Consider the following 12,036-nt stretch of genomic DNA (forward strand, 5'->3'; position numbering starts at 1 on the left):
TCTGATTAAAATAGCTACACCTTTTGAGTGTTTCTTTCCATGGTCATATATTCCTAAACCTTTCTATTCGTTTGAAATAAAATTTTCCAGATCTATTGACAAAAAAAGTTTCTTGTAATGGTCACAATTTTGACGTTTCAATCATAAAAATTATTTTTATCTTTTAAGTGTGTCACATATTCCTCGTACGTTTAACGTTACAAAGTGTGATTTGCAATCACTTAATAATCATTTGCAAATTTTGTAATTGACTTTAATTTGTTATAATAAAAACATCACCTTTGGAATATCATATTAATAATATTAATGTCAAGATCGTTTCTGATTAAAATAGCTACACCTTCTGAGTGTTTCTTTCCATGGTCATATATTCCTAAACCTTTCTATTCGTTTGAAATAAAATTTTCCAGATCTATTGACAAAAAAAGTTTCTTGTAATGGTCACAATTTTGACGTTTCAATCATAAAAATTATTTTTATCTTTTAAGTGTGTCACATATTCCTCGTACGTTTAACGTTACAAAGTGTGATTTGCAATCACTTAATAATCATTTGCAAATTTTGTAATTGACTTTAATTTGTTATAATAAAAACATCACCTTTGGAATATCATATTAATAATATTAATGTCAAGATCGATTCTGATTAAAATAGCTACACCTTCTGAGTGTTTCTTTCCATGGTCATATATTCCTAAACCTTTCTATTCGTTTGAAATAAAATTTTCCAGATCTATTGACAAAAAGGTTTCTTGTAATGGTCACAATTTTGACGTTTCAATCATAAAAATGATTTTTTTTCTTTTAAGTGTGTCACATATTCCTCGTACGTTTAACGTTACAAAGTGTGATTTGCAATCACTTAATAATCATTTGCAAATTTTGTAATTGACTTTAATTTGTTATAATAAAAACATCACCTTTGGAATATCATATTAATAATATTAATGTCAAGATCGTTTCTGATTAAAATAGCTACACCTTTTGAGTGTTTCTTTCCATGGTCATATATTCCTAAACCTTTCTATTCGTTTGAAATAAAATTTTCCAGATCTATTGACAAAATAAGTTTCTTGTAATGGTCACAGTTTTGACGTTTCAATCATAAAAATTATTTTTTTCTTTTAAGTGTGTCACATATTCCTCGTACGTTTAACGTTACAAAGTGTGATTTGCAATCACTTAATAATCAGTTGCAAATTTTGTAATTGAGTTTAATTTGTTATAATAAAAACAGAATAAAAAAAACGTGAATAGGCTCCGTCATAAAGTTGTATAGTTATCAAAATCCAAATGCTTCAAATCTATCTTTCTCAAATCTGAACTCACTTCTTCTTGCTCTTTACTTTTTTCATTTTCCTTTTCTTGGTCTTTGATTCTTTGGGTTTTCCGGCAGTAGACGCTATATGTTTCGTCATCATGTATTTCATATGTTTGCTGCCGTGCACGCTGTTCCTCGTCGTTACGATTCGGCGTTGTTCCACTCGCCTTCGCTTGTGATCACGTGCAAGCAATACGTTGGTTGCTCCAGGCGAATTGCCCGACGCGGTTCCAGCACTGTATAAAGCTGATCGCGTCCTCAACGGCGATCGGAGATCGATGGCTTCGGATGTATCTCTGCTCTCTGACGGTTGCTGAACGAGCTTTTTGATGAAGTCCGCGAGACGAGCTTGTCGCGTCATGTTGCTTGGATTCGCTGTATCGACGGCCTGCGTTGAATCGCTATCTTTGAGGTTTCCAGGTGCTGTAGGTTGTCGTAGCGGTGAAGCTATAGTGCGCGGTTGTTTTGTGGGCAGTCATTCTTCATATGCTCGGCGTTATTACAAAGTTGACATTTTTCATCATTGTGGCATGAGGATACATGGTGTCCCGATTCAAGGCATCTATATGGAGCATGTAACTGGGCCAGCTACACCGGAGTTTTCGGGTTGCTCGAGATGTTATCGTTTTCGTCTTATTATCAATACATGCCATTTTAGCCGCTCAGCTTGTTGCCATAATGTCAACAAGCTTGAATGATAAAGGGCTTAAATAAATAAGACACATTCCATCGGAGCTCTCTGAATGTCAGCAACGCTTATGTCCTACCAGTGTTCACATTTCCAGGCTATATAGTTCACTATACAGTTTAGTAAGAATTCGTCCAGCTGAGTTCTCGATTAAGAACCTTTGCTAGTTTTCTATTAAAAGGTCTGAAATGATCCCTTAGCTTTTTCAGCAAGTCCTCACTGACTTCGTCATGCGGCCGTCCTTTGTTGCTTGTCATGCACATCTCAAAAGGATCTCGAAGGCAGATGAATCCTTTCGTCTCGTTGAAGTAAAATTTGTTATCATCAAAGTAGCGATCTATTCCAATAAATTCCTCGACCCGTTGGAGACCTGGTAGGGGATCCTGTGTAAACTCTTCCCCGTCCAAGACAAGGATTTGCTCTCTAGGATAGACACTGTACCACTGTTTTAAGTATTTGGAATATCGACTTGAATCTAAGAGGCGGTTGGCCGTTTTGAGAGTTCCATTTGGAAAAAGTACGGAGTCACGAAATGTAGATTTGATTTCATATCTTGGCGCAGAAGAATGTTTATCGATGGTTATAGTTTCTGGATGCGAAGCATTAAGCGCTAGCATATGCATGTAGTTTGAGACTGCACGTTTTATTGGTTCACGGAGAATAATAATGAACTTAGTATCAGGCATGGCCTTTCGAAGTCGTTCTGCAATCGGTATCCTGATAAAATATCCAGCAGTTTTCTCCATAGCAATCTGATCGGGGGTAGAAAACGGCATGACATCCGCGTACTGGTCAAATTCTTCTAACCTATGATGATTTGCAAATTTTAATTCTTTATCTGGAAATGTAATAGCTGGGTGGATTTCCAAATATGCTTTAAGAGCCGTTGTACCACTTTTCATGGAGCCAGGAATGATTACATCGGGTCTGCGTTTCTTGCATCCTCTCGCCTTCCGAATATCTTTGCTTAAAAGTTTCCTTTCTGGTGGATAGACATTTGAGCCTATCTTACAGTAGCATCCATGATCAATTTGGCCAACCTCACAGACAGGCTCTTTTCCGGGCTGTAGGTACATGAGGCTGCCCGCTACAGGTGCTTTAATTCTAATGGGGATGCCGGTGGCAGTTCTGTCCAACTTGTGTTCTTCAAGAACTTGGATGGCGGCATTTCCACGATTGCAAGAGCACTGGGAGTGATTGGTACTTGGTTCAACCGCGTAACGAAATTCACCTGTATAGCCAGTTGATGTGAGGTACACTGCGAAAAACCCAAGCATCAGGAATGCGGTAATGGCAGCAGCAGTGGCTTCTGATCGTCCTAGTGAAACTCTTGCCATTGTCATGACGGAATTAGGGTTACCAATGTAGAAATGAAACGTAATCCGATTTGCATCCTACCTTGATCAGTCTTGTTTTACAAATCCATTCTGAAAGTCTGTGCTGTGAAGATATAATAAAAGAGAGAATTGAGATTTGTATTTTGAGTCAATAAAGATGATTTGCAGAAAGACGAAGTGAAAGTGCTGATTGCTAAGTTTACCAATTGAAAAAAAAATAATGAGTTGATTTCAAGGAGAAACACCAACTTTTCTATCAGTGAGGATGTCAATTGCTGAAGTCAGACATTTCATTCACAACGTTAGAAGTGCGCACGTAAATGAGCTATTGCAACCACACCCTCAATCTTTGATGTATTTAAAATCATAACCGGGATGGTTTGACATATTTGTATGAAGAAAAAAATGTCAACCCGAACACGATTCACTTGAAAGTTAAAGGTGGTATATATTGGCAAGATTGCCCCTCGACTCGAGACATACATTACTTTAAATAAGCAATTGCCCTCAAAACAATGTGACTACTGTTGCTGCAACTGTGTTCGCAGCGCGGAGGTCAGTCCCTAAACATGCTAAAAGGGGCTTTTATTGCTCGTAAGATCCTTAGCAATCATTTGGTCATATTATGATGCACAGAATCGCCAAAGGTTGTAAGCAGTCGCACCAACTGGAAAGGGGCTTTACCGAGAACATTATTGAAAAATACACCCTTTACCTGTTCATGTATAGTTAACCACTAGCGTACCTAAGGGGGGGGGGGGAGGGGGGCAGGCTGCCCCCCCCCCCCCCGATGAGTCACAACTGAGGCAGGGGACGTGCCCCTGCCCCCCTTAGGTACGCCTTGTGATTAGCTGATCATATGATTATACAGACTTCAATAACAACGATAAAAAAAATCACTCAACTACAACGTAAAGGAGGGTGGTATCTATAATGCCTAAATACAATTTGTTTACAAACAAACTTGATGAATAACTGTTTAAGATAAATTGCCTTGATTTTGACTTTAAAAATTATTTAATGAAACTGATTGCTTGATATCTACAGAAACAGAAATCGAGAGGTTGAGGCCCTTCAAATAAAACTGTGATTTTAAAACAGAGTCTTTGCTTAGGATGATGAAAATCACTATTGAGCTTGAAGAATGTTTCTATATAATCTGGCAAGACGTTAATGTTACATAAATACATAAATATAAGAATTTGAAATACATAAAAACCATAAAATTTTATACATTTAATTCAACAAACAGAGTTAGGGTTAGATTCGTATAGGCAAGGTTAGACGAATGAGACACAATTCTTATTGCACGCAGTTTTGTAAAATATATAAACTACTGATGTGAATGCTATTTGCACTTCCCCAGGCAAGAATACCATAATTGAGGTATGGATATACAATGGCATAATACATCATTTTCAAAATCTCCTCGGGAAATGATCTTAAACTATACATAATTCCTATCTTTTTTTTTTGAAGATTATTGCACAGACTATCAATGTGCTTTTCCAATGAAAACTTCTGATCTATTGTTATATCTATAAAATTCACTGGCTATACACACTTCACATCTGTATTGCACAATATAATTGAAAGATCATCTGGTAAAAATAAATTGCTAAAAATCATGCAATTGGTTTTTTGTCATTTTATTTGCGTAAAACCACTCATATATTAATTCAAGTTCGGAATTGAATAGATTGTGAGATAAAACAGACTAGTATCGTCAGCAAACATAGTACAATGTAATAAGTTTGATGCTTTACATGCTTTACAAAGATCATCAATAAAAAGAAGAAACAACAGCGGTCCTAAACTATAACCCCGAGGAACCCCACATGAGATCGTCTTAAGCTGTGATTTGGATTTAGATATTTCAGTTTATATTTGATTAATAACTTTTAAATAATTTAAGTACAGTATCTCTAATGCACAGTCATGCAATCCTAGTTTATTCAGTAATATACAGTGCGTATCAAAAAAAATTTTACACTTTGAAAAAATCCTGTAAAATTATACATTTGTAATATCCTGAAGATTTTTCCACATTTTAACATTGGTACAGATCCATTTAAGCAAATGAAAATATAACTGTCGAAAAATATTTCCGCTTGAGCGAGCACCACTTACTTTTGAAAAGTTAGTGAAAAATGATTTGCGCAGAACTTTGAAATAGTTATCGAATAAAAGTAGACCTTAATCATGAAGAACACGTGGAATTTAGCTAGTAAAATTGATTGTGCACTTTTCGTGCGGGATTGAAATGAATCCAATGACCGGGGTAATAATATGCTGTAACGCACTTTGAGCCATTCTGGGAAAAGCGCTTTATAAAAATTTGCTATTATTATTATTATTATTTGAAGATATCTTTTACCTGCTTTGACGTGTTTCCTTGCCCAAAACACTTCGAAGAGTGCATTTCGCCCCACCCCTCTCCCCCACACACCGAGGCCATCGTGACGATATTTGCTTTACACTGAGCTCTGATTTACACGGAATGGCTTAAGCTTGATTTTCATTTTGTTAATCATTGCCAAGCTTGGGAAAAGTGTAGAGAAACAATTATTAAATGAAAAATGAAATGTAAACCCACTTTAAATGATAAAAACTTAGTGAAAAATGCTGGAGATGTCTGATATAAACTTTTGTTCAGATTCAGGTATGTCCTCAGATCCAGCTGGCACAAAAAGGGTATTAAGGTTGTGCTTACTAAGTGTTGAAATTTAAATTTGGGTGGCAAGATTGTTACAAAATGCTTGAATGTATCCGTTTTATTTCAATTGACTAAAAGTACAAGGGAAATGTATGAAAAATGTTTCACAGGGTAAGTTTAATTTCGCCCTTTCCTCTTGAACACAGCGTGAAAACGAGCATTTCTGCGCAAACAGATTTCTGCGAGCTTTACAAAAATGGACAGTGCTCACTCAAGTGTAACATTCTGACAAAAACTTTTACTTTCATTAGATAGATGAGACTTAAACCCAAGATTATATGTGAAAAAATAACCCATATATTGTATATTTTTTAAATCCCAGGGCTTTTTCGAAGTGTAAACTTTTTTTTGATACGCACTGTAGTGTGATCAACTGTATGAGAGCCTTCTTCAAATCTAAAAACATTGCAATCATATATTTCTTATCATCGAGAGCATTGGGGCAATTCCATAAAATAATGTACGTCCGACCCCCATTTCTCTCAAGTTTTACTTCACTTCATAAACTGACCAAGTCATGGTTCTTTGAGAACATTACAGACTGTCAAAAGAACCAGAAATCAGAGACAGAAAAATGTCATGAATGTCCAACATAGGGGATCGGACGTAAATATTTTATGGAATTGCCCCTTGGTAACAGTGTGGACACAGTCAAGAGCCGAAGAAGTTGAATGACCAGCACGAAAACCGTATTGATGTAGAGATAATACATGCATATTGCACTTAATCATAAAATTGATTATATACTTTTCTATTTTTTTGAAAAAATTGGCAAGACTGATGTGGGTCTGTAATTTGAAACATTTTCACCTGGACCATCTTTCTATACAGGGACAACACGAGCAATCTTTAATTCATCAGGAAATATACAGAGGTCTAAACATTGATTAAATATTGCACAAAGGGGTTGACATGAAATTTGAATTTCTTTGTAACCTTAATACTTACAACATCACTCCCAGGACTGCAATCACCTTTTTTTATGTTTGACACAATATAATTGATCTCGGTACATGATGGTTTGAAAAAGGGCCTTGAATTTTTATACAAATATCTACAAAATTTCAAAATTTAAATTGTTGCCTTGATCAACACGAGATATCAATTCATTTGCAATATTAATGAAATATTCATTAAATGCATTACAAAAGCAGAGGTATCATAATCCCTAAACATTAGATTTCAAAATAAATCAATATTGCACATTTTATTTGCATGACCTACTGCACAATTAACGATATCCAAGTGTTTTCATATTTATTTTGATGTTGCAAAGCTTTCCATGAAATATTTTTTTGTTGCGGCTTGTTTAATCATATATTACTGACATTTTATGTATACTTCTTTTCGATATGGTGTTAGATTTTTTAGATAAAGTCGAGACAATTACATTTTTTTTCTTTGACAACGACATTTTTTCTTTTACAACTTTTGACAACTTACGAACATCAAAATTTGCCCATTGTTTATTAATTTTAGTGCGTTTTTTTTCTTCAAAATTTTACCCCTAGGGAAAAATAAGCTATATACATTTAAAAACTTTTCAAAAAAATACACGTTATTAGCATTTGTACTGTTATTATGTCAAGACCAATTAATTGACCATTAGAAGGGATAAAAAAAAAACAACCTTAATACTATTATGATTGATTATTCGAAGCGGTTTATCCTAATTTTGCCTTGCTTTGATATAATTCCAGCTAATAGAGTATACAGGTAAATTATCACTGTCTTTGTCTACATGTATATCATTAGTGATTATATTATCAAATAAATAAATTGTATTATCCGTGATCCTGGTAGGATGCGCTCTGTTTGTTTAATTGATAGATTATTCAGATAATCTTGGCAGGTAATCAGCTTAGTAAATAAATTTAAATTGAATTCTCCATCACGAAATCGGGGTTCAGCGCCCCCCCCCCCCGTGTGATCTGTGGTTCGACCACGTGACACCTCACAAATCTCTATTTTAAGGACAAATATGAACGCATAATCGCTATACAGTGCGTTCCAAAAAAAACTATATACTTTTGAAATGGCTGCCAAATAAAAAATATAGCGCTTTCGGGAAAAACACTTACATAATATGGAAGCCAATTAAGTCAACTTTCACATGACACAAAAAAGTTGGGAAACTATGAACTTTAATGCACGAGTGAACACAAATTACACTTTTTGGGCAGCATTTCAACTTTATCATTTGGATCTCTTTTTGGGCAGCATTCCAACTTTATCATGTGGATCTCAGCAATGTGTTCAAGGGAGTCGGGAGAATAGGGGGTGAGAATTCAGTGGCGCAACAGGCGGGGGGGGGGGCAGGGGGGGCAAGCTGCCCCCCCTGGCGGAGCTCACCGGGAAAAAAAAACGGGAAAAAGAAAAAAAAAGGGGAAGAAAGGGAAAAGAAAGAAATAAGGGGAAAGGGGAAAGGGAAAGTAAAAAGAAAACTAAGAGAAAACATAAAAAATGGAAAACGGAAAGATAACGGGAAAAGGAGGGAAAAAAAACAAGTGAGAAAGAACAATTCGCCCCGATATACAAATACATTAGCATGATTAGTAAGACAGGGAAATAAATTAAAGATGACAAAAAGGCAAACAAAAGCGGGAAATAAAGGCAGAATTGAATTAGCCAAAATCTAAATTGGAAAATAAAGAATAGGGACAAGATAACGTACACTACCGGGCTGCAGAGGATTGAGATAACGAGCGGGAAGAAATATTGATGGTAAATAGCATAATGTCGTATGAAAGTCTATCATAAACTTGCTAAAGGCTCTGTCCAAGAGTCAAGACCCCGTGCAGTGGGGGCTCTTCATCTGTAACCTATAATGGGTTCTATAACGGGCCCCTATATGGACCCTTCCTGCATTCAGCTTTACGTTGAAGCACTGGCGTACCGGGGGGTGGTTCCACAGCCAAGGGGAAATAAAAGAAAATAAAGGAGGCAGCGAAATGAGATGAATGAAAAAAAATATATGACATGATATTTGCTATAATGATGTAAAAATCTATCACACAATTAGAATTTCATTTTAACAGGCCTTTTTTCTGGCTCGCTTCGCTCGCTGGCAACTTTTTACAAATTTTCCCCACATTTGCTATGATGTGCTCCTCAAATTATTTGGATGATTTCGATACACAACTGCATTGAATTTATGTGTTGTGTTAAAGCTATATAAATATACACGCAATTTGATTAAAATAAGTGGCCATCTGTAAGGTTTAAAATGGCTTTGATATCAAGAGGTTCCGGAGCTCTGCCCTGGACCCCACCCATAAAGCACTGTTATATGGATGAGTTTGGACAATGGCCCCCAAAAGTTCTACTACCAAAAAAAAAAAAATGAGGAAAGAAAGGAAAGTGTATTATATTTTTCTGAATATCACGTTAAAATCTATCTTCATGTTAGATTCTCATGAAAATGTGATTTTTTTTATCTCGCTCGCTTCGCTCGCTCGGGACCTATATTAAGCTACTTCTTGCCAGAAGCGCCATACTCGGCCCCCTCGAGCATATAGAGCTTCGCCCTGATGCTCAAAATCATAACAAAAATCCTGTTCACCGTGGCGTACAAAAAAAGAGAGAAAAAAGGAAAGAGAGGAAGGTGAATATGATATCATCTTTTTAACACTTTGTCAAAATCTATCACAAAATTGGATTTTTGCAATAAAAATGTTAAAAAATGATTTGCTCGCTCGCTTCGCTCGCTCGTTTAGTTATATATATATATATATATTTGCCAGATACGCCATATCGCCCCCTCAAAATTTTTGCCTTATGACGCAATTGCCTGTTCCATGATATGACCGGGAAATTTTTGGCTCTTGCCCCCCCCTGGCCACCGACCCCATTTACGCCGCTGGGTGAGATAGGGCTTAAGTGGGAGAAATAGGTTGATGGAATAAGGGTCAACAGAACATTCTGCCCCGCCCCCTCCCTATTTCCTGCCCTCCCCTCATGTTGAGAGACTGATGGCTATTGTCATGTACGCGTGAAGTCCAGAGCAGAATGTTGATTTAATGATAAATTCTGAATTGGGGCATCAACTTTTTCCTATCAATCATTTAATCAACAATTTGTCAGTAAATCAACTCATTAATGTGCAATGTGATCAATCAAACTTTCATTTTTTGTCAATAAATTATTTCATTAATCATTATAATCAGTAAATTTCTTGGTAATCATTCAATAAAAAAAAAACTGACCATCAGCCACCGGTCACTTGGCAGTTTTAAATAGGCTTCAATCCAGGAAGTGAGACCGTGAGAGAGAGGGGGGGGGGCTGGGAAATGGAGGTGGAGGGTACATATGATATTTAATTTGTAAAAGGACAAAAAGAAGAGGAATGCCCTTTTAACCAAGTCTTAGCATATCTCGCCCTCTTGCTTGTAACAGGTACCATTACATTACTCTGACTCTCACGAACACTTTTCTGAGGTCCACAAGAAGAAAATGCTACACTAAATCTACAATTCCTGTTCACACTAAATTTACAATTCCTGTTCACTTACGCATTAAATTTCAATTAAGTAACTTATGAAATTTGCCTAAGAAACCAAGACTTATCTCACTCATTAATTTAGCTTAACACCCTTAGCTTTGCAAGTTCCAAAGGACTAACCACTCAAAAAACTGTACGGCTAATTCCTGCCCAGCCTAGCTGAGCTTAGTCTCTCAGGAGGAGAGAAGGGGGGGGGGGGGTAGAGATGGAGGGAGGGGCTGCTAAATGTTCTGTTGACCTTTATCCCATCAACGTATACTTCACCTACCCAAGTCCTATCTTACCCCCTATTCTCCTTATTCTCATGAACACATTGCTGAGATCCACATGATAAAGTCAAAATGCTGGACTAAAAATTGCAATTCATGATCACTCATGCATTAAATTTTAATTTAATAACGCATGAAATTTTCGCAAACAACAAACTGATCACAACTGATCATTAATTCACCAAATAACCCTCAACTTTGCAAGTACCAAACTAAAAAACCTGAAAGAAATTGGAAGGCTATTTCCGGCCCACTCTTATTTTCATACCCTTTGTTTCAGTGGGCAGTACTCGCTCAAGCATGAATAGTTTTCCAACTTTTTGGTGTCATTTGAAAGTTGACTTTATTGGCTTTCCATATATATAAGTCTTTTTCCCCTAAAATGATACATTTTTTATTTGGCAGCCATTTCAAAAGTGTATAGTTTTTGGGACGCACTGTATATGTCTGGAAAAAAGTATCTTCTCCCAAATAAGTCTTCACGCTTTGATAATCAGTTGGTATTGATTGCAGTGATGTAAATTTTGACTTGAGCCAAAGTAAATCAAGACTGCAATGAATCCAGATGCCAATGATGTCAAAATCCTAAATGAGTTAGTAAACATATTTGCTAGTCCATTTTTAACGAAACTAACTTTAGACTTGATACTAAAATCTGCTTATTAAACAATTACAATGTACTGAAAAGGCGTGTTGAAATGAATTTTAATGCAACTCTTTATATCTGGATTCATTCATTGCAGTCATGCCGTAATTTGGCGCGCGCAAAACAAAATTTACATCGCTGCAAAGAATACCAAGCGTTAACACGTACCACAAAAATATGGTATCAAATAATTTTGGAGAACATAATATTTCACGCCATATATAACTATGTGTTCATGGCATAATATAAGCCAGTTCGTTGTTCCTTTCTGCGCATGATCAAAAGATTCTACGCATGATCAGAGGATGGTCATTTGTATTAAAGTGACATGGTGGTTTAAAATCTAATGAGATAATCACCAACTTTGATGTCTTGAATATTCATATATTCTTTTGAATTGTGGTTTGTTCATTGGTGTGCTATTCTAGTCACCTGGTCTATTCAATTTCTTCATCTTGCTATGTAAGGCAAGCTTACGTAATATCTTGCTTTGAAATCTGCCTATCATAAAGAAATGAAAGGTCATCTGACAAAAATTGTCCATGAAGTAACTACGGAC

The 12,036-nt window shown here is 36.2% G+C and overlaps 1 protein-coding gene across 1 annotated transcript; it reads right to left on the reverse strand.

Moving 5' to 3' along the window:
• Window positions 1-228: 228 nt before the first annotated feature.
• On the reverse strand, window positions 229-4,959 carry LOC129256426 (heparan sulfate glucosamine 3-O-sulfotransferase 1-like). Its single transcript, XM_064112158.1, has one exon. The coding sequence runs from the start codon at window positions 3,349-3,351 to the stop codon at window positions 2,128-2,130; it is 1,224 nt and encodes a 407-aa protein (XP_063968228.1). The 5' UTR covers window positions 3,352-4,959; the 3' UTR covers window positions 229-2,127.
• Window positions 4,960-12,036: the final 7,077 nt, after the last annotated feature.

The sequence above is a fragment of the Lytechinus pictus genome, chromosome 1, assembly GCF_037042905.1.
Source record: "Lytechinus pictus isolate F3 Inbred chromosome 1, Lp3.0, whole genome shotgun sequence".
Taxonomy (NCBI): Eukaryota; Metazoa; Echinodermata; class Echinoidea; order Temnopleuroida; family Toxopneustidae; genus Lytechinus; species Lytechinus pictus.